The sequence below is a fragment of the Rhamphochromis sp. 'chilingali' genome, assembly GCF_963969265.1.
Source record: "Rhamphochromis sp. 'chilingali' genome assembly, chromosome: 8".
Taxonomy (NCBI): Eukaryota; Metazoa; Chordata; class Actinopteri; order Cichliformes; family Cichlidae; genus Rhamphochromis; species Rhamphochromis sp. 'chilingali'.
Window position 1 is genome coordinate 27,160,356 of NC_137935.1, and position 24,332 is coordinate 27,184,687.

Below are 24,332 nucleotides of genomic sequence, written 5' to 3' on the forward strand. Positions count from 1 at the left end.
AAGGACAGAATGAATGGGGCCATGTATCGTGAGATTTTGAGCCAAAACCTCCTTCCATCAGTGAGAACTTTGAAGATGAAACGAGGCTGGGTCTTCCAACATGACAATGATCCAAAACACACCGCCCGGGCAACAAAGGAGTGGCTCCGTAAGAAGCATTTGAAAGTCCTGGAGTGGCCTAGCCAGTCTCCAGACCTCAACCCCATAGAAAATCTGTGGCGGGAGTTGAAAGTCCGTGTTGCTCGGCGACAGCCCCAAAACATCACTGCTCTCGAGAAGATCTGCATGGAGGAATGGGCCAAAATACCAGCTACTGTGTGTGCAAACCTGGTAAACGACCTATAGTAAACGTTTGACCGCTGTTATTGCCAACAAAGGTTATCTTACAAAGTATTGAGTTGTATTTTTGTTATTGACCAAATACTTATTTTCCACCCTGATTTACGAATAAATTCTTTACAAATCCTACCATGTGGATTCATGGATTTTTTTTCACATTCTGTCTCTCACAGTTGCAGTGTACCTCTGGTGCAAATTACTGACCTCTGTCATCATTTTAGGTGGGGGAACTTGCACAATCGGTGGCTGACTAAATACTTTTTTGCCCCACTGTACAAGCTGTGTTTCCACACAAAGGATAGGAACTGATCTCAGAGCAGTGAAAGCAGAGCAAGTGGTAGCTTACCATGCACATTTACCATCAAAGACCAGAGGTTCATCCACAATGTGCATGCACAAACCACCAGAAAAATGCTGCTGGCTTTACCTATGCTCATTGCTTGTCCTAAAGAAAGGTTACAACTTCAACTACTGTTTCCTTAATTCATACAGTCTGGTAATGAAAAAAATCCACATTGTGGACAAGTTGTTGCTGTGGCAGTTCAGTTTAATTATTCAGTTAGCAGTAGTTTGTGGCTCAGCTGCAGAGGAGGGGTGGAGCAGTGGGTTTAGGGTGCAGGCTGGTCATGCCTTCACTATTTTAGTAGGTTGCCGGGACCTGACAGTTCTGTGTGGTGTGGAGCAATGAACGTGACTGGAAAGCTGCTCTCATAAAAGCAAAGGAAAACAGTGCAAATAAATTAGCTCTCATTGGATCAGCTTATGCAGATAAATTTAAAGCATGACTCTACTTGAATATTTCAGAACAAATGGCAGTGTGTTGAGGCTATTCGGTGCTCACAGTTAACTGTCCTAGGGTGTGGTGTACTCAGATAAAATATGTCTGTTGTTTGTCTCCTGCTTTGCCTCTTCAATCTCAGTAATTTTTCTACATGGCTACATTTTCTATGACTTTTCGGATTGTGTTTTAAAGTAATTTTAAAAACAGCCTCTAAATGTAGACTCAGGGTACACAACAAATCAAACATACTAGGTCTACTAATTGTACAAATTGTACGCTTGTTGTACTCTTTAAAACTGTAAATGGGCACTCTTGCACATTTTAGTTTATAACCTCTGGACATAGTATGTGTGAGTGCAAATATATTTGTATTAATTTATTGTTAAATGTTTTTTTGTTTTTTTTAATGGAATAGTTAAATGACTTGAGCCCAATGCCCCATGTCAAAGGTGACTGCCTGTGCAGTCCATGCACTCCGGTGCAGATCCCAGACATTATTTTGAATTGGAAGACCAGTGGTAAAGGGTCACAGGGTCATCCTTCAACCTGCTCACATTAGCTGTCAGCATCCTCTATTGGACATATGTACCATATCCATATGTTCATCCTGTTCACATCGAATGATGAGACTTTCTGCATACAATTGTTTAAATGTCAAAAGTTTTTTATTCATAACAGTTCAACCCTTTATTGTCATCATTGAGTTACTGAGAATTCACTGTCTGAGAGTAAATACAACAGTGCATGCATACAAAAAAATTATGTATAACTGAAAGAGGAATACATTTTTTGTCAAATACAGTGATAATTTTGATTGATGATTATGTTTTATTGCTTTAGAAAGAGCAACTCTATCTGTAATTGTTAAGCAATTTGAATTAGGCATATTACCAAGTGTAATACCATCCTTTTGTGACTTTGTGTTTACATCCTTGTTCATCTTTTTTTATATATGTTATGCACAGCTGGATTAACAATTGACAATGCTTTACTGGGACTCTGATATATTGGCACAACAGGCACCGACACACGCCACGTCTCCTTTCTGTCTGGTAAATTTACATTTACCAGACTTCAACTTTGTAGAAGACAGGCCTCTTCAGTCCATCAGTAGGTTAAAGTTATAGCCAATAACATGAGCAGGAACAAATAATTACAGCGGAGTATAATCCCACTTGCATTATGACAAGACACCAGTTTATCTGTGGAGAAAAAAGCACAAGAACATCATGATGATGTTATTTCACAAAGAATCTTTCGGCTTTAGTTTACACGTGTGTGTGTGTGTGTGTGTGTGTGTGTGTGTGTGTGTACTGTTAGATGTTTCTCTTTTTTTGTCCTTTCCTTTTTCCAATAAAAAATATTTAATCATTCTGCTATGTGGTGTATGATTCCACAGTAAGTTTAATTGTGGAGGTGTATCAGTATTATTCACCCTTGTGTGATCTATGCTCAGAGAAGTGATGACTGACCCTCCTCTCCTCCCACTTAGACCTCCAAAACTTAGGTGAAACACAAGGGGAGCAAGACAGAATAAAACTCTCCTCCACAAGCTAAACGCCTTCCTAACAAAACCTGATGTAATGCCTCCTACTACAGATAACTACAGTAATGGTTAACAAATGTACACTCTCTATATCTTCTAAAGTGTTACATATTAAGATATAATGAAAAAGTATCTAGTCCTTACAGGATGTTAAAATTGGAAAAACAGAAACTGAGAGAAAGAATGTGGTGGACATTAGTGTCATTATTTAACAAAAACTAAGACAAAATGCAAAAAAAGGCTATGAAAAACTGAGAGTGACATATTTTTCAATAGCTTCCAGAACCAACTTTAGAAGCAATAATTTGAAGTGATCATTTTCTATTTGACTTTATCAGCCTCTCACATTGTTGTGGATGAATTTTGGTGCACTCTTCTTTACATTAGGGTTCGTTTTTTAAAATAAGCAGAGGTGAAAAAATACAGAAAGTTTTACCTTAGCAGAAGTACAATGCAAAGAAAAAAAGTAGCTATTTCAAGGACATTAGCTGTAACTTTAGCTAACAGACAAACTGTGCACATAAATAGTTTGTGTGTTTGCTGATATTTGTGAAGGTTATAAAAACTTTTGAAATTAGCTGCCACTTAAAAAAGCATTAAAATCTTTATGCTCTCTCCCCTTCTCTTGTGCTAGGTACAGTCCTACAATTCATGACATCTGCACCAAAAGTGCAATAAAATCATTCTGGCCCGATTTAACCCCCTGAGTACAGTGCTGTAAATGATGCTTAAATTATATTTTTTGAACTTTTCATGTCTTTGTATGTGACAAGCTCTTGTGATAAACACACCAATATAGCTGGCTCAGTATTGTTCCCTCCATTTAAGCACAAATAAGTTTTGGTTCGCAGGGCAGGGAAGTAAAAACTTCCCTCAAACGTGTTGAACCTTAAGTGAATTTGCTGAGACATCCATTCCTGGTGTGCTTGGCAACTGTCTTTAATGTTTTCCACTGGTTAATAATTGAAGGACTTAAATTCTTTGGAAATAGCCCTATATCCCAGCAACAATTGTTTCTTCTAAGAGATGGCTGATGTATTTTCCTCAAATCCTCCAGACCAGCAAACTGGCAACATTTCAGTTATTATACGCGTTCACACTTGGTGGTGACCAGTTAATCAAATAGATCTGAGTAGCAACACCTGACTGTAGATCACCCTCTTTATTCCTACAGAAGCACTTACTTTTTCAGAGACGGCTTCATTTTTTTAAAGTAAATAATGACACTGTGGAATATGTAATTTTTTTTTACTTCATCTGAGATTATATTTAAGATTCATTTTAAACCTGCCAAATTTAAAGAAAATATACTTTCATTTAGACTATATAGAGTGATCTTTATATATGTGTCATGCATGTATGTGTGTAGGTGTTTGTGTATCCAACCTGACACGCTTTGGACTTTTGGGATAAATTTGCTCCAGAGCTGACATTCTTTGGCTTTCATCATTGTCTTTTCTTCTGGATGTTTATAATTCAGTGTGACATACTTCTGCTCTTGAACAGTAAACACAGGCCACTTAGCTCCCTCAAGGCCTGGATTTCTGAAACAGACAATAAATCAGTTCTAAGAATCATCAGGGTCTTCACACTAGTTGAGTGAGTGTCTGACCATCTGGTTATGCTTACCCTGTACGAGCAAAGTTGGCCCAGTGTTTCATAAACTTCTTGGTCATATTAACTTCCTCCTTTGTGTATCCCAGAGATGCATTCAGAGGCATTCCGAATACAAATTCTATCTCATACCCATGCATAGCACCCATCCACTCTGGCCAGGGATTGACTGATGAGTGGTGATCAAATAAATATACAAAAGGCTTACCACCATGTTGAGAGAGCCTGCAAAGTGTAAATAACAGAGATATATTATTATATTACAACAGGTTAGCTCAAGATGGATGAAACATAACAGAAAAATAAATAAAGTGGTTCATACAAACTGAGGAAAAAACACAAAAAATGCAGAAACATTGTTAGTGTTAGTAATTGTCATTTTTATACTGGTTTGCAGTTTTAAACTATTAGTAAGGTGGCATTTCTTTAAACCAGCTCTATTTGTCAGTGTTTTGTCAGGATTTGTTTGCAATAATCGCAAGAACATAAGAGTTGAGTCTTGTTCTTGTTCTTAGTCTCTAGATGTTGTGAGAATTGCGGTTTGTTGCAGCAGCTTCCGTAGTTAAGTGTGTTTTGCGGTTTTATTCATAGTGTCCTTTTTGTCTTTTTTTTTTAGATTTCAGTTTTTACAAACTATAGACCTTAGTCGTCTTTTTTGTAATTTTATGGTCCTCACTGTCTTTTTTATATTTGTCATGATGAGGGGTAAGACTGAGTGGAATGGCTCTGTGTTTCTATACACTCAGGACCTGGCACTCTCACACTCAGGATCTGGCACTTTCAAAAACACAACACTGCTGCCTGTAGCCAGACCGGTCATCCTGCAGGAACTCAAAAGGTGACGTAATCAGTGCCAGGCCAGAGTAAGAATATAATCAAGGAGAAGGAAACATAAACCCTCCTTTCCACCGGTCGTCATGGGGAATGTGAGGTCTCTTAAAAGTGGATAACTGGTAAAGCATCAGAGTAATCGGCAGTATCGGGAGCGCAGTGTATTATGCTTTACAAAGGTACCTGGACCACACCACCACAGTATCAGACTTTTTCATAGTTTGGCTGACAAAGACGCCAAGCTGAGCAATAAGAAGAAAAGATGGAGAGATTGCAGTGTTTGTTAATAAATGGTGATGCAATCCAGGACATGTTATCTACGATGAGAATTCTCCGCTATATTAATACGTGTTTATGTAGCAGCTAATGGGTCAGCAGCATGTGACATCACACACGGGACTTTCACTGACCTAAAGCATAAACCCCCAGAACCTTTCATCACCATCACTGGCGGTTTCAACCATATCTAGCCTCCACTATGCCAACTTTAAAGCAGTATCTGGTCAAAACATGAAAAAATAAAACTTTGGATCTTCTGCACGCAAACATGCAGGATGTATACAAAGCCACTGCCCTCGCCAACTATGTAGATCAGACCAAAACCAGGTCCTGTTAACATCTCAGTATGTTCTTGCAGTTCTAAGACTTCCTGTTGCCACCAAGCCAGTGAGACTGCATACTGGGACATGCTGAATGAAAAGTAGAGGATCTTCAGGCCTGGGAACAAGGACAAGTTGAGAAACCTACACCATGACCTAAAGGCAGGGCTGAGAAAGTGTAAAGATACCTACAGAGAGAAGCTGGAAACCAAACTCCAGTTGAATAATTTCAAACAATTGTAGAGAGGGATGCAGCTGATCACTGGCCTCAATCAAAGAGATCAACAGCAGCAGGAGGGCAGCATGGATACAGCCAGATTCTCGAGGTTCTGGATGGGGGGGCTGTAATGTTTTATTGCAGATACATCCTATCTGGAAGATCTGCTTCTTTTGATGTAAGCTTCCTGTGTTTACGACCCTTTGGTCAGCAGGACAATAAAGAAATTGAATTGAAATTGAATTGAATTGGAGGTCTGACACACACACACACACACACACACACACACACACACACACACACACACACACACACACACACACACACACACATTCTTACTTAGATACAGAAGTTCACACATATACATACAATGCCTTTTCTTAGAACCATGTGGGCGTGGCTTTGTTCTGACGTGTTTTGTGTGAACTGTGTCTCAATAAAAAGGGCAGCAAGGGAGGTCGTCGTCGAGGTCATTTTCGTGGTGGACACAGGCCTCCCTTGCGCAAGTGATTGATCAATCGACTGTCTTTTTTTCTTCATGATGAATAAGTCTCTAGAATTAGCGAGGCTTGTGGAAACACAGACCCAACAGAACCCTTCATGGACTGTGTGGAGTTTTTGTGTCTTGACATCAGTCTTATCTATCTTCTTCTGTGACCACCTTTTTATTTCAGTGTGCTATCTGACCTGGCGCATATGGATTGATACCTTTGATCTTATTCTTACCATTGCGTAAAAGAAAAAGAAATCAGTTTTAATATTACCCTGATTCTCCCCAATATTGATTTTTGAAGCACATATGTTGTAAAGTGGAGTGATGAAAAATACATGGAAAAACATTCCCGATATATCCATAACCATTTTTCTTGTGCTTACCAGAAAAAGTCTCATAACAAATATTCACACACAATCTCACCATTGCAGCACCTTTTTTTAAGTTGACATTTAAATGTATTCAGTGCTTTACTACTGTTACTGTAAGATACTACTACGCCATAGTATCTTGAACAAATCTCACCTTGTTTGATGTAGCATGCTACTGGATGTTCTTAAAAAACAACTATCAATACAATTCTGAGACTTTAATTAGTCATTTTTGAGTTTATTAACTGTGACTAAAAAATATGATCAATAAGAATTACCTGTGAGCAAAGTCGAGCACTGGACAAATGAACATTTGATCTCCAACAAGACTACATACAGAGTCACGGTTTTTCACCCTGTTGTCCACATCTGTCCAATCCGTGTAATGGAAAATGGCTGCATCTCTCATGACATCACTCGCAGTATCCATTGCAAGCGTCACTCCTGCCAAGAATTCCTTTCTAGTGATGAGACTCTGACCGGTGTTATTAAATCCAGGGACTGCATAAACAGCAAAATATGTCCCTTCATCCTTATTTAAACCAAACATCACATCTTTCTTTGCAAAGTTACCAGAACTTAGAAGTACCTGCAGAAGGAAGAGAGAAAGTTGTTTAGTTGTTTTTGTGAAGTTAATTTGTTTATACATTTACACAGGGAGTGCAGAATTATTAGGCAAGTTGTATTTTTGAGGAATCATTTTATTATTGAACAACAACCATGTTCTCAATGAACCCAAAAAACTCATTAATATCAAAGCTGAATGTTTTTGGAAGTAGTTTTTAGTTTTAGCTATTTTAAGGGGATATCTGTGTGTGCAGGTGACTATTACTGTGCATAATTATTAGGCAACTTAACAAAAAACAAATATATACCCATTTCAATTATTTATTTTTATCAGTGAAACCAATATAACATCTCCACATTCACAAATATACATTTCTGACATTCAAAAACAAAACAAAAACAAATCAGCGACCAATATAGCCACCTTTCTTTGCAAGGACACTCAAAAGCCTGCCATCCATGGATTCTGTCAGTGTTTTGATCTGTTCACCATCAACATTGCATGCAGCAGCAACCACAGCCTCCCAGACACTGTTCAGAGAGGTGTACTGTTTTCCCTCCTTGTAAATCTCACATTTGATGATGGACCACAGGTTCTCAATGGGGTTCAGATCAGGTGAACAAGGTGGCCATGTCATTAGTTTTTCTTCTTTTATACCCTTTCTTGCCAGCCACACTGTGGAGTACTTGGACGCGTGTGATGGAGCATTGTCCTGCATGAAAATCATGTTTTCCTTGAAGGATGCAGACTTCTTCCTGTACCACTGCTTGAAGAAGGTGTCTTCCAGAAACTGGCAGTAGGGCTGGGAGTTGAGCTTGACTCCATCCTCAACCCGAAAAGGCCCCACAAGCTCATCTTTGATGATACCAGCCCAAACCAGTACTCCACCTCCACCTTGCTGGCGTCTGAGTCGGACTGGAGCTCTCTGCCCTTTACCAATCCAGCCACGGGCCCATCCATCTGGCCCATCAAGACTCACTCTCATTTCATCAGTCCATAAAACCTTAGAAAAACCAGTCTTGAGATATTTCTTGGCCCAGTCTTGACGTTTCAGCTTGTGTGTCTTGTTCAGTGGTGGTCGTCTTTCAGCCTTTCTTACCTTGGCCATGTCTCTGAGTATTGCACACCTTGTGCTTTTGGGCACTCCAGTGATGTTGCAGCTCTGAAATATGGCCAAACTGGTGGCAAGTGGCATCTTGGCAGCTGCACGCTTGACTTTTCTCAGTTCATGGGCAGTTATTTTGCGCCTTGGTTTTTCCACACGGTTCTTGCGACCCTGTTGACTATTTTGCGCTTTGGGGTCCTTAGGGACTAAAGCGCTATATAAATACAGGCCATTTACCATTTACCATATTTTGAATGAAACGTTTGATTGTTCGATGATCACGCTTCAGAAGCTTTGCAATTTTGAGACTGCTGCATCCCTCTGCAAGATATCTCACTATTTTTGACTTTTCTGAGCCTGTCAAGTCCTTCTTTTGACCCATTTTGCCAAAGGAAAGGACGTTGCCTAATAATTATGCACACCTGATATAGGGTGTTGATGTCATTAGACCACACCCCTTCTCATTACAGAGATGCACATCACCTAATATGCTTAATTGGTAGTTGGCTTTCGAGCCTATACAGCTTGGAGTAAGACAACATGCATGAAGAGGATGATGTGGACAAAATTCTCATTTGCCTAATAATTCTGCACTCCCTGTACACAAACACGCAAATACACACACATATATATATACATACATACATACATACATACATACATACATACACACACACATATATATATATATATATATATAAACACCCAGCACGCCCCTGCGGGCGGTTTATCCTTCAAGCTCGGGTCCTCTACCAGAGGCCTGGGAGCTTGAGGGTCCTGCGCAGTATCTTAGCTGTTCCCAGGACTGCGCTCTTCTGGACAGAGATCTCCGATGTTATTCCCGGGATCTGCTGGAGCCACTCGCCTAGCTTGGGAGTCACCGCACCTAGTGCTCCGATTACCACGGGGACCACCGTTACCTTCACCCTCCACATCCTCTCGAGCTCTTCTCTGAGTCCTTGGTATTTCTCCAGCTTCTCGTGTTCCTTCTTCCTGATATTGCTGTCATTCGGAACCGCTACATCGATCACTACGGCCGTCTTCTTCTGTTTGTCTACCACCACTATGTCCGGTTGGTTAGCCACCACCATTTTGTCCGTCTGTATCTGGAAGTCCCACAGGATCTTAGCTCGGTCATTCTCCACCACCCTTGGGGGTATCTCCCATTTTGACCTCGGGACTTCCAGATTATACTCGGCACAGATGTTCCTGTACACTATGCCGGCCACTTGGTTATGGCGTTCCATGTATGCCTTGCCTGCTAGCATCTTGCACCCTGCTGTTATGTGCTGGATTGTCTCTGGGGCATCTTTACACAGCCTGCACCTGGGGTCTTGCCTGGTGTGATAGACCCCAGCCTCTATGGATCTTGTGCTCAGAGCTTGTTCTTGTGCTGCCATGATTAGTGCCTCTGTGCTGTCTTTCAGTCCAGCTTTGTCCAGCCACTGGTAGGATTTCTGGATATCAGCCACCTCCTCTATCTGCCGGTGGTACATACTGTGCAGGGGCCTGTCCTTCCATGATGGTTCCTCATCTCCCTCCTCTTTCTTGGGTTTCTGCTGCCTGAGGTATTCACTGAGCACTCGGTCAGTTGGGGCCATCTTCCCAATGTATTCTTGGATGTTCGTTGTCTCATCCTGGACTGTGGTGCTGACACTCACCAGTCCCCGGCCCCCTTCCTTCCGCTTAGCGTACAGCCTCAGGATGCTGGACTTGGGGTGAAACCCTCCATGCATGGTAAGGAGCTTTCTTGTCTTTATGTCAGTGGCTTCTATCTCCTCCTTTGGCCAGCCTATTATCCCAGCAGGGTACCTGATCACGGGCAGGGCGTACGTGTTGATGGCCCGGATCTTGTTCTTACCATTCAGCTGACTCCTCAGGACTTGCCTGACCCTCTGCAGGTACTTGGTGGTTGCAGCTTTTCTAGCGGCCTCTTCATGGTTCCCATTCGCCTGCAGGATCCCCAGGTACTTGTAACTGTCCTCTATGTCTGCAATGTTGCCTTCTGGTAGTTCAATCCCCTCAGTTCTTACTAATTCCCTCTCTTTGTTACCATCCGACTACACTTCTCCAGTCCGAATGACATTCCAATGTCATTGCTGTATAGCCTGGTAGTGTGGATCAGTGTATCGATGTCTTGTTCACTCTTGGCATACAGCTTGATGTCATCCATGTACAGGAGGTGGCTGACAACTGCTTCGTTCCGTAGTCGGTATCCGTAGCCAGTCTTGTTAATGATCTCACTGAGGGGGTTCAGGCCTATGCAGAACAGCAGTGGGGACAGAGCATCTCCTTGGTGGATCCCGCACTTGATGGTGACTTGTGCTATGGGCTTGGAGTTGGCCTCTAGTGTTGTACGCCACATCCCCATTGAGTTCCTGATGAAGGCTCTTAGGGTCCCATTGATCTTGTACAATTCTAAGCATTCCAGTATCCAGCTGTGGGGCATTGAGTCATAGGCCTTCTTGTAATCAATCCAGGCAGTGCACAGGTTGGTCAGTCTGGTCTTGCAGTCTCGGCTGACTGTTCTGTCTACCAGTAGCTGGTGTTTTGCGCCTCTGGTATTCTTGCCAATCCCTTTCTGTGTCCCGCTCATGTATTGACCCATGTGCCTGTTCATCTTAGCCGATATGATGCCTGACAGGAGCTTCCATGTAGTACTGAGGCAGGTTATTGGTCGGTAGTTGGAGGGGACCAGTCCCTTCTTGGGGTCCTTGGGGATCAGGACCGTCCGACCTTCGGTTAGCCATTCCGGGTGTCTCTCGTTAACTAGCAGCTGGTTCATTTGTGCTGCCAGACGCTCGTGGAGTGCAGTCAGCTTCTTTAGCCAGTAGGCGTGAACCATGTCGGGCCCTGGTGCTGTCCAACTCTTCATACTGGAGACCCTTTCTTGGATATCTGCCACTGTGATGGTTACTGGACCCTGTTCAGGGAGGTCGCTGTGGTCTGCCCTCAGATCCACTAGCCACTGAGCATTGCCATTATGGGTTGCGTCCTTCTCCCATATGCTCTTCCAGTATTGCTCCATCTCCAGCCTTGGTGGTGCTGTTCTCTTATTGTTCCCTTGCCACTGAGAGTACACCTTTGCTGGTTCTGTGGAGAACAGCTGGTTTATTCTCCTGCCTTCTATCTCTCTGGTGTACCTCCTCAAGCGGCTGGCCAAGGCTATGAGTCTTTGCTTGGCAGTTTCCAAGGCCTCAGGTATGGACAGCTTGCTGTATTTCTTATGCACCTTCTTTGTCGCACCTTTCTGCAACTCCGTTAGTTGGCTAACCTCCCTCCGTGCTACTTTGATGTTGCCCTCTAGCCTCCTTCTCCATGGAGGGTACTGCCCCTTGTGGCTGTTCAACTTGTAGCCAAGCATCTCACTGATCACCGCTGCCGTATTGTAGATCAGCTTGTTAGTGTCGGTAATCGTGGTTGTAGGTATCGTCCGTAGTGCTGCATTAACATCATCTAGCAGACCTTCTGAGGGTACTTCACGTAATCTTGGTAACCGACTATGGGGGATACAGGTTTCAAGCTTGGCCATGATCCTATTTTTCAGGTCAGTTCCTCTCGCACTCAACGATCCTTCTCCTATCGGACTTGGGGCTATGTACCCAATCTCGGGTGGGGGTGATGATATCTCCCCCCTGACCTGGCGTCCTGACTCCTCCTTGCCATAGCATTTGTGTTGTACCTCGTCAATCTCTAGCTGTGAGAGCAGTCCCTTCTTTCGAATGTTGGAACACTGAGCTACTAGTTGTTTCGCCGTCATTGTGGATGTTGGATATCGAAGAATCCATAGGTCCCGCATCCTATTCATGTAGCCCCTTCCGCCGGGGTTACTTGCGTAGTAGCATTCCAACAATGCCCTGTTTTCGTCTCTTGCCCACTGATGCCTTCTTGTTCCAGTAGCCCACTTGTCGTCAGGGTGCCCTGGTTCCTCAACACCTGACGCGGACCTTGTTGATCCGGGCGACGTCCGAGCCGGCATACCTTCATATTTATCTGTCTCGCTCATGTCTGCGGTAGGCTTGCTTAGCATAGGGGGTCTAGCCTTAGCACCCTTACTGGATACAGACGCCCCAGGCAGGAATCGAACTTGCGATCCTCTGTTCCAAAGGCGTGTAGTCTAACCACTACGATATATATACACTCAACAAAAATATAAACGCAACACCTTTGTTACTGCTCCCATTCCCCATGGGATGGACGTAGAGACCTAAAATTCATTCCAGATACACAATATAACCATCCCTCCCAAACAGTGGTCACAAATCAGTCCAAATGTGTAGTAGTGGGCACATCTGCTATATTGAGATAATCCATCCCACCTCACAGGTGTGTCACATCAGGATGCTGATGTGACATCATGAGTAGTGCACAGGTGTACCTCAGACTGCCCACAACAAAAGGCCACCCTGGAATGTGCAGTTTTTTGCGCTATTGGGGGTCTGGGGACCCAGAACCGGTCAGTATCTGGTGTGACCACCATTTGCCTCGTGCAGTGCAACACATCGTCGCATGGAGTCTATCAGATTGTCAATTGTGGCCTGTGGAATGTTGGTCCACTCCACTTCAATGGCTGTGCGAGGTTGTTGGATATTCGTGGGAACTGGTACACGCTGTCGTATACGCCGGTCAAACACATCCCGAACATGCTCAATGGGTGACATGTCCGGTGAGTATGCTGGCCATGCAAGAACTGGGACATTCTCAGCTGCCATCTGCCCTGAACAATGTGAACCATGATTCATCCGTGAAGCGCACACCTCTCCAACGTGCCAGACGCCATCGAATGTGAGCATTTGCCCACACAAGTCTGTTACAGCGACGAGCTGGAGTCAGGTCAAGACCCCGATGAGGACGACGGGCATGCAGTTGAGCGTCCCTGAGACGGTTTCTGACAGTTTGTGCAGAAATTGTTTGGTTGTGCAAACCAATTGTTCCAGCAGCTGTCTGGGTGGCTGGTCTCAGACGATCTTGGAGGTGAACCTGCTGGATGTGGAGGTCCTGGGCTGGTGTGGTTACACGAGGTCTGCGGTTGTGAGGCCGGTTGGATGTGCTGCCATATTCTCTGAAACGCCTGTGGAGACGGCTTATGGTTGAGAAATGAACGTTCAATGCACGGGCGACAGATCTGGTTGACATTCTTGCTGTCAGCATGCCAATTGCACGCTCCCTCATTGCTTGTGGCATCTGTGGCATTTTGCTGTGAGACAAAACTGCACATTCCAGGGTGGCCTTTTGTTGTGGGCAGTCTGAGGTACACCTGTGCACTACTCATGATGTCACATCAGCATCCTGATGTGGCACACCTGTGAGGTGGGATGGATTATCTCAATATAGCAGATGTGCCCACTACCACACATTTGGACTGATTTGTGACCACTGTTTGGGAGGGATGGTTATATTGTGTATCTGGAATGAATTTTAGGTCTCTACGTCCATCCCATGGGGAATGGGAGTAGTAACAAAGGTGTTGCGTTTATATTTTTGTTGAGTGTATATATATATATATATATATATATATATATATATATATATATATATATATATATATCTCCAAACGCAGAAGTTGCAGCAAGCTACAGTAACAGCAGAGGGAGATATTTTATTTCAAGCCAACATGAAAATAATCAAGGGAAGGTGTTTAAGCAGACATTATTATTAAACACAGTTACATATATATATATACATATTAGCCACCTATCTTAATCATTTCTTACAATTAACAACTCTGGAATATACTTCATATTATCTCCCCCTGCTGGTAATGCAACCTCTGCATGTGTTGCCATTTCACATTTTGGAGAGTCAAATCGTGAAATAGACTAGCATGTCTAGTTGTCTAGTAAACGCTTTGCTGTGATACTAGGTTGTATATATATATATATATATATATATATATATATATATATATATATATAGTCTGGAGCATTCAAGTATGTGTTGACAGAAAACATATTAGCCATGATTACAAGGAATCAACTGTTTCTGCCCATCAGTCTGGGAAGGCCATTTGCAAACAATGTGATGTCCATGATTCTTAAGTGATCCAACATTAGACCACATAATGATCAGAGAAATTATAAAAAGCCAGATAGCTACAACAGTCCTCTGCTAGTATATTAAATACTAAAATTCATGATAGTACAACTGAAATTATCTCTCAAAACTGAACATGACAGCATGGCTTAGGTTGCAAAATTGCAACTGAAGAAGTCACAAAACTTCTGGAACAATGTCCTTTAGATAGACAGGACCAATGTGGAGATGGGATTGTGATAGTAGGCTCAAATGTGAAGCAGTCTCCCTAACAGCTTAACCTTAGGCAAAACTGGGTCATGCAACAGGACAATTAACCTAAGCACACCAGCAAATCTACATCAGAATGAAAAAAAAAAATCCAGACCAAGTGTTTGTGGTGGGATGTCAAGAGACTTGTGCATAAGCAAATGTCCATTAACCTCAATGAACTGAAGCAACATTGTAAAGAAGAGTGGGCCAAAAGTGATGAAGAGTCATGAAGTCGTACATAAAGCAGTTACATCAAGTTATTCCTGTGGAAAATGGTTCTACAAGCTACTGAGTCACAGTGTATACTTTTTTTTTAAATATTTTTTTTCCACACACTGCTTCTTTAACTTTGTTTTTAATAACTAAAAAATCACTCGGTGCAAGATGCCATGTACTGTAGTTCATCTAAGGTTGTATTTTATTTAATCTGGTAAAAACCAGATAATTGTGATTTTTTTTTCATGTATAACCTTAGAATTAAAGAGGGTATACTTCCCTTTGATTGTATAAACGTTTATTTTTTTTCTTTTGACAACATGTGGACTGGTTGCATGCAACTTTTTCCTTAAACCAGTGTTTCCCAACATTTTGGAGCCACGCCACATATTTCACATTATAAAAATCACACGGCACACCACCAAACAAAAATGTCACAGAAAGCACATTGATATTTTTCCCGCGCACCAAATATAGGAAAATTTGCTCATCTGGGTAGGAATTTTTTCCAGGATCCAGGTCAGATTGACTACTTTTTCTTTTCAAATATTTATCTATTGCTATTATGTGCTGCGTTGTCTCACTCACAGCATGATTATTATGTCATTTATTCTTCGTCTTCTACTATTTTACTGTCAGTTGGCAACCAATTTAATTAGAGCAGATAGTTGTATTGCCCTCTATTTGAAGAGAATGTAATTGTTCTGAATCAGAATCAGAATCAGAATACTTTATTGATCCCTGGGGGAAATTATTTTTTGTTACAGTGCTCCATTTTAAACCAACATTAAGACAAGACAGACAATACGCTAACTAAGAATAGTACAATATATACATATATATACATACATACATACATACATAAGTCACTTATAAATAAATATTTGGAAAAGAAACATGTGTAGTTGTAGCAGCAAACAGTGTGTTAAGTGGATGCGTTGTACAGGGAGATGGCCACAGGCAGGAATGATTTCCTGTGTCGTTCAGTGGTGCTTTTCGGTAATCTCAGTCTCTCACTGAACGAGCTCCTGTGACTGACCAACATGTCATGGAGTGGGTGGGAGGTGTTATCCAACATTGTCTTTATCTTGGACAGCATCCGCCTCTCCGACACCACCTTGAGGGAGTCCAGCTCCATCCCCACAACATTGCTGGCCTTACGGATCAGTTTATTAAGTCTGTTGGCATCTGCGACCCTCAGCCTGCTCCCCCAGCATGCAACAGCATAGAGGATCGCACTGGCCACAACAGACTCATAGAAAATCCTCAGCATTTTCTGGCAGATGTTGAAGGACCTCAGTCGCCTCAAAAAATAGAGACGACTCTGGCCCTTCCTGTAAAGTGCTGTGGTGTTTTTAGCCCAGTCCAGTTTATTGTCAATGTGTACTCCAAGGTATTTATAGTCCTCCACAATGTCAACACTGACCCCCTGGATTGAAACAGGGGTCAAGTGTTTCCTGGTCTTCCTGAAGTCCACGATCAGTTCCTTGGTCTTTGCCACGTTGAGCTGCAGATGATTCTGCTCACACCACGTGACAAAGGAGTCGACCACAGCCCGGTACTCTGTCTCATCATCCCTGCTGATGCATCCAACCACCGCAGAGTCATCAGAAAACTTCTGAAGATGGCAGGTCTCTGTGCAGTGGCTGAAGTCTGTGGTGTAGAGGGTGAAGAGGAAGGGGGAGAGGACAGTCCCCTGTGGTGCCCCTGTGTTGCTAATCACCTTGTCAGACACACACTGTGGGAGACGTACATATTGTGGTCTTCCTGTCAGGTAATCAACAATCCAGGACACCAGAGAAGCATCCACCTGCATCGCTGCTAACTTGTCACCCAGGAGGGTCGGCCTGATGGTGTTGAAAGCACTGGAAAAGTCAAAAAACATGACCCTCACAGTGCTCGCCGGCTGGTCCAGATGGGTGTAGACACGATTGAGCAGGTAGATGATGGCGTCCTCTGTTCCGAGACGAGGCTGATAAGCGAACTGAAGGGGATCCAGATGTGGTCTTACTATGGGTCGCAGCTGGTCCAGGATGAGCCTTTCCAGGGTCTTCATGATGTGGGAGGTCAGTGCCACGGGCCTGTAATCCTGGGGGCCACTGGGACGAGGCGTCTTTGGTACAGGGACGAGGCATGATGTCTTCCACATCACCGGGACCCTCTGCAGACTCAGACTCAGCATAAACAGTTTATGAAAGACTCCACACAGCTGGGGGGCACAGGTCTTGAGGACAAGGGGACTCACTCCGTCTGGTCCAGCAGACTTGCCTGAGTGAAGTCTCCTCATTTGCATCTCAACCTGGTATTGAGTGAAGGTGATGGGTGGGGGAGGGGTGTCAGGAATCTCACAGGAGGCAACATGTGAAGAGAGAGGCTGGCACAGTGGTGTGGCTCTGGATTCCAGGCTGACTGCAGGTGAGGTTGTGGGGGTGGGAGCAGACACTGTGGTGTCGAATCTATTGAAAAACAGATTCAACTCGTCGGCTCTATTCTCACCTCCCTCAGCTCCCCTGCTGTTGGTTGGCCTGAATCCAGTGATGGTCTTCATGCCCCTCCACACCTCTCTCATGCTGTTCTGCTGGAGTTTCCACTCCAGCTTCCTCCTGTAATTGTCCTTAGCCTCTCTGATCTTGTCCTTTAGTAACACCTGGACCTTCCTCACCTCCTCTTTGTTGCCCCCTCTGAAAGCCCTCTTCTTGTTGTTGAGGGCTTTGATGTCCTTAGTCACCCACGGCTTGTTATTTGGGTAACAATGAACAGTCTGAGCTGGAACAATGGAGTCGGTGCAGAAAGTTATGTAGCCTGTGATACACTCAGTAAGCCCATTGATGTCCTCGGCGTGAGGCTCACAGAGTGTTTCCCAGTCGGTCACCTCGAAACAGCCCTGTAGTTCCGCTATTGCCTCCTCTGACCACCTCCTAACAGTCCTGGTGGTCACAGGTTCCCTCCTCACAATTGGCACATAGCGGGGGGTGAGGTGAATCAGGTTATGATCTGACCTACCAAGTGGGGGGAGGGAGGAGGAGCTGTATGCATCCTTGACGTTAGCATACAGTAAGTCTAAAGTTTTCTCTCCCCTGGTGGGACAGTCCACATATTGTTTGAATGTTGGTAGTGTATTGTCCAGTGATACATGGTTGAAGTCACCCGAGATCACAATAAAGGCACTCGGGTGCTGAGTCTGTAGCCGAGCTATGGCAGAGTGGATAGTGTCACATGCAGCTGTGGGGTTAGCAGAGGGGGGTACATAAACAGCCACCAAGATGACGTGAGAGAATTCCCTGGGTAAATAATACGGCCTGAGTCCAACAGCACACAGTTCAGTGTCCGGGCAACAAATCCTTTCTTTGATTGTTATGTTGGCAGGGTTACACCACCGGTTGTTAACTAAAACAGCAAGCCCACCTCCTTTACGCTTACCGCTAGCGATGCTGTCCCTGTCCGCCCGAACAGTGTGGAAGCCTTCCACGGAAGCATTCTCATCGGGAATGACCTGGTGCAGCCATGATTCGGTGAAACACATCAGGCTACACTCTCGGTATTCCCTCTGACTCCGTACCAGTGCTGAGAGCTCGTCGATTTTAATTGCCAACGATCGCACGTTTCCCATCACGATAGACGGCAGACACGGTTTAAACCTCCTCCTCGCTTCGAGCCTCCGCTGTCTCACCGTCACCTTTTTTCTTCTCTTCTGTCCTTGACCTCTGCATCCCCGATGTGTTTTCCTCCAAATTTCAGCTGGTACTTCTGCGGGCACTTCTGCGGGCCTGGCCAGCGAGCCGGCCGGCATCAGGGCGATCAGCTGATCTCTGGAGTAAACAGTCCGTGCGTGTAGGAGATGTGCCGCGGTCCCGTTCCATGATAAAAGTAACAGTTCCACGGCCACCAGAAGAACAAAAACTCTCTCAATCCACATGATTCAGTAAGAGATAGAAAACGGGGGAAAATACAAGTCAGAAAAAAAAAGAATACGTAAGAAAAAAGAGCTAAACTAAGAGAAAAGCAGGAGCGACTGTAACAGGCTGCACGCTGGTTGGCGCATGCGCACTGCCCGTTACTCAGGTGGAACCAGTTAATCATCCACGGCACACCTGATCATTTTTCACAGCACACCCATGTGCCGCGGCACAGTGGTTGGGAAACACTGCCTTAAACCCAAGTATGAACAGCACTTATTGGAGATGCATGATGTAGCGAAAAAAATATTTCTTAAAGAAAGTCAACCAAATGCCAAATATGGGTACTCACATCAACTGCATCTGGTAAGAAGTTCCCATCAACATGAGGCATAAAGGGAAGACTTAATAGTGACGATTGAGTGAGAACCTCAAATTGCTTGGTTGAGACTTTTTGAGGATCAGCCTGCTGCAGACAAGCTTCTAGACGAGCTGCAGGAGATGAGGGACAATCCACAAGTTTTGCCAGCATAAGAGACCTAAATATTGAAAAAGAATAAAATAAGGAAGAACTCATAGAACCAAACTTTTATTCAATGCAAATCAAATCAAATCAAATCACTTTTATTGTCACATTGTCACACAATATGATCTCACAGATAGTATGAAAGACAAATGTAGATTTTGGAACTGAATATTGAAGTCAAAAATCATGTTTTTTTGTAGTAGATAAATATATATAACTGAATGAAAATATATATCACACACACACACACACACACACACACACACACACACACACACACACACACACACACACACACACACACACACACACATTATTATTTATTTTTTACTGTGATCAAAGCCTTTTTTGACAAAAAATAATATATGTTTTTATCTATTGCAAAGCCACAGTGTTCTTGTTAGTCTGTTAATCTGATTGCTAAGAATTGTTAAAATTAAACGTGTCAGTATACAGAAAGACTACTGTGTGTAAGTATCTTCAAATTTGGCAGATCCTTGTAAACTTAGCTGCAGCCTGGGACAACAGCCAAGCCCTCACTCTAGTAGGATATTTTTAACTGTGTGGGATCACCACAGCCATTGACCTGAAGCACAAAACTAAACACCTCGATACCTGGTTAGTATAAGACTGCAATGAAAAACACCATTTGTGTGCTAGCCAACACTTCAGAATTAACTATAGCCACTGCTGTGTATTCTTTTTACACTAAACTCTGGAGGGTAGTATCAGAAATAATATCAGACTATCAGGATGTATTAATATTTGTAAGTAATATCAGTTTCAATATTGGTATTGATAAAATCCTAACGGTACCTATATGGACAGAGGATGAATGAGAATGTCGACCTATTGTTGGAGCTAAAGGCAAAGTCATCAGGTTTCAGCCTCTGGAAATCTTCATACTTTTTAATACACTTGTCATTTTGTCAGTCTAGATACAAGGGTTAAGTCAACCAAGTTGGCTCAAGACAAAGATGATAAAAAAATGTACACTACCTGTCCCAGGCCTCAGTCTGACTAATTGTGCCCCAGTATGCATTGGGGGAGCCACTCTGCATCACAGCCCTTTGAAAAAGATCCTGGCTGCCCGGCGAGAGCAGCTGGAAGCCAACAGATGCAGACCCAGCACTTTCTCCGAACAGAGTAACCTGGAAACAATGCCAAATTAAAATTGTTTCAACATGTGAAAAACCTTTCTAGAATTAAGGCATTTACCTTAGAAGGATCACCACCAAAAGCTGCAATATTATTTGCAACCCATTTAAGAGCCAGGCGTTGGTCCAAAAGGCCTGCATTACCCTGGATATTTGTGTTGTCGGGAAGAGACAGGAAACCAAACGCTCCCAATCTGTTATTGATGACCACAACAATAAGGCATACTGACAATGTATGACTGAAGCTAAATCACAATATTGCTTACTCTTATTATTCTAAAAAGAATATCACCCAGATTTGTCATACTCAATTTTATTTTCTTGTATAAATGTGTAGAGTTTCTAGTTACATATAATAGCTATATTTAATTACTATTAGTATTTATTACCTCTTACCTGTAATTCATTGATACCACAACAACACTTTCAGATTTACTCAGGAAACGGCCGTCGTAAATGTCCAATGACGATGTTCCTGAGATGAACCCACCACCATGAATCCAGACAAAGACAGGGGCAAGTGGTGCAGGCTGCGTTCTGTTGAAACGTGGCGACCAGACATTGAGGTACAGACAGTCCTCACTCAGAGGAGTGTTTGGGTTCCACATTTCTACACCTTTGAACCCTGGAAAGAATTTTGTTAGATAACAGCAGTAGTATAATTATATAATTTTGAAGAGCCTGATTGGGACAACATTACTGCAATCTACAAGTTCAAATTAATTTATTCATCGGTCCATTTCATTTTATTAGCTTGAAGAAAAATTAACTTGAATTTACCATTAATGTACTATGTACAGTTGTATGGTTGTTTTTACCTAGAATGAGAATCACTGACAACAACCTGATAACAGTGAATTAGGTTCATTTCTATCTCTGATGTCATATCTAAATTAAGTGAGTGTGCTTATTACATTGATATATGTCTGGTATCCGTTGCAGTAGTTCAACAATCTCCGACAGGTGGCTTCATCTATAAATACAGCCAGCCCAACCGCAGTAATTCTTTTGAGTGAGGGGAAAGGCATTTGAAAACTTTGACTCGTGTATTCGTGTTAAGGAATATATGAAAGTGTAATGTGTAAGAGATACATTCTTTATCAGTCTAGAAAATAATAATACAAAAAAAAATTGCTTAACATTTATGGGTCATGTCCAAGATTTACTTTTGCAATTAAAAAAAGTGTTTAGTTGGGAAAGGGAATGCATACACTACGAATGAGATCATGTTTCCTAACTGCCACTCCCCACTAAAGCATTACTCTGAAATGAATACAGTGCAAAAAAAACTCTGCATGACAAAACTGTCCGAGAGCAAAATGCTACCCTTTATAAGCTAGCGTTTAGGTAACATAAAATGTTTTTTAAAAAACAGTCTAAAGTGGATTGCAATCCTAACTCTCTCTCTCTCTAAAACGAAAAAAAATGAAGATTACTTATCAGTCAAACAAGTGATGAATTAGTGCTATCAGGTATGATAAATATTTTTGCAGGTTTTATTTTTAAATAAATTATAAAATAATATTATTAATTTATTTATAGTAATGTAACTCTCTGGTTATTGTTTAGATAAAACATGTGTACATAACATATAAATAACAGCAATGTGAAATATGTTGAAAATATTTATTTAACCCTTTAGAGCCGATCGGAGCGGGAACGCTCTGTTATGCGTAACTATTTTTAAATCCCAGTAGCACTGCAACCACGTAAGCTAGCGCAAAAATTTTTTTTGCATATGAAACCGGAGGAGTTGTACTTACATCTGATGCCATCAGCTTGTCCTAGGTCACGGTTTCCTTCCACATAAAGCTTTGCAAAAACTGCATAAAAAGCGCTTGCAGGAACAAAAACATAATATTCCAGAAACACGCTTTACCGATCTGATCAGCTGTTCAAAACACTTCCTAAGTTGGAATAGACGTCAGCGCGAACTTTTGCATTTCCGCCATTACCTGCCCGAAACCGGAAGTGACGTCATTTTCGCGGAAATGTAGTCTTTTTTGCGATCAGGGCCTCAGGGCCTATACTGCTCTTTTTAAAAGTTATGTTTGACTTTATGACTTTCTGTGTCGTTTCTGGGATTCTTAGGACTCATATTGCACTGCTGGAAATAGTTTATTTTGATGCATATGCTGCTTTTTTGCAAATTTGCAGTATAATATTTATTTTCATTTTTCCTGCAGTGTATAAAAATGGGTGTATTTCAAAAATAAAACTATGAAGACACTCAAAATAAATTTCCTGTGGTGGGAAACTATTTTGTGCAACTTTTTTGTATTTACAGTTTTGAGGGATAAGACTCTTAAATTTCTCTAACTACAAATATATGTTAAAAAATCAAAAACGATTTTCAATTTTTTTGTAGTTTATTGCACTTTTTTGCAATTTATGTAATTACTATGCACTTAATGAATACATATTATTAAAATCTGGGCTATAATGGTTGTATTGATGTATAGCAACTTGAAATGCTCCCAAAAATGGCTCCACAGCATGTAAAAATATAATATAAGCTCTGGCGGACTTGGTTCTATGGTAGGTCTTAAAGGGTTAATACTATGTTTGGATTTTGTTTAGTCCTTTGAATATTTCATATTATGTAGTGGCTATATGTATGTAAGTGTACAGATATGCACTATCCATTACACAGTCTGTGCATGCATTGTGCCCAGTTGTGTTAATGTGAGTCCTACCAGGAAAGGCTGTATCAGGCATCTGGTAGCAGGAATTTGGAAAGTTGGTAGCATCCTTCACACCATCCCATTTCTCTACTGGCTCTGGCGCTCTGAATCTTAATTTCCCAACAGGTGGTTTTCCATAGGGAATTCCAAGAAAGGCTCTAACATCCGAACCCAGCACAGAAAGCAATTTCCCTTGAATTTTCCCATCGCTTGTACTGATCATAAGGTCATCTTGAGTGCCAAGTGATAATGTCAGAAAATTAAGCAATATAACAAGAAGTACACACTGAGAGTTTGCAGCCATGGAAAATCCTGAGGATAGAAAAATAAAGGCATATTACACTACAATATGGCCCTAACTTTAACCTTTTAAGTGCAATAAGCATTGTAGTATAAGTAAGACTTTGGAGACACTAAAAAACCCCCCAAAAAAACACATGCAGATAAACACACCAGCATTCCAGATACTATTGAAGCATGCCTTTGTTAACTAAAATAGCTTGTCTTCAGGTCATAGAAAGTTTAGGGTGGGTCGATGTGTGTGGATATATTGCGCAGAGACCGTGGGTGTGTATGTGCGTGTGCATGTGTGTGTGTGCGCGCGCGCGCACGTGTGTGAAAGAGAGAGAGAAAGAGAGGGAGAGCGAGAGAGGGGATCATTCCCGCTATCAGAGTGTCACTTTAAAAGCATCTTTAATCCTCGGATATTCACAAATACTGAAGCTGTTGGCGAGTATAAAAAGTGCAAGTAACTGCACGCACGCAGATCACGTGTGAAGCCGCCTTACTTTGAAAAGGCACAGACTAATCGAGGTTAGAGTGAAAATCGCGCAAGGCTGGTTCGATGCGCGCAATGGGGACACAAGCGCTCATGCACAGATTATTATAAATGACTGCAAGACTTAAATCCGCCAGTTCCAGTTTATAAAAGCTTTAGTGATGTCTTACCTTGTCAGCTAGCAGTTTGTGTCTGTCTGGAGTGAGTGAGGAGGGCACGGTACTGATAGGATGAAAACATGGACAACCTCTGTCCAGTGATCCCTGGGCCGGCCCAGTGCACCACCCACTACTACTGCTGCTTGTACTACTTGTATTTTATATAAT

General features: G+C 42.4%; 1 protein-coding gene across 1 annotated transcript; it reads right to left on the reverse strand.

Annotated features, from left to right (window-relative positions):
• Positions 1–1,811: 1,811 nt before the first annotated feature.
• On the reverse strand, positions 1,812–24,217 carry LOC308401401 (acetylcholinesterase-like). The gene is made up of 10 exons (XM_080889606.1): positions 24,177–24,217; positions 23,241–23,540; positions 20,941–21,169; positions 20,606–20,738; positions 20,387–20,538; positions 19,214–19,400; positions 7,070–7,380; positions 4,296–4,505; positions 4,053–4,210; positions 1,812–2,322 (listed from the first exon to the last, which is right to left on the reverse strand). Exons 2-10 carry the CDS (start codon positions 23,530–23,532, stop codon positions 2,228–2,230), a joined length of 1,767 nt encoding a protein of 588 aa, XP_080745732.1. The 5' UTR covers positions 23,533–23,540; positions 24,177–24,217; the 3' UTR covers positions 1,812–2,227.
• Between the last annotated feature and the right edge of the window lie 115 nt (positions 24,218–24,332).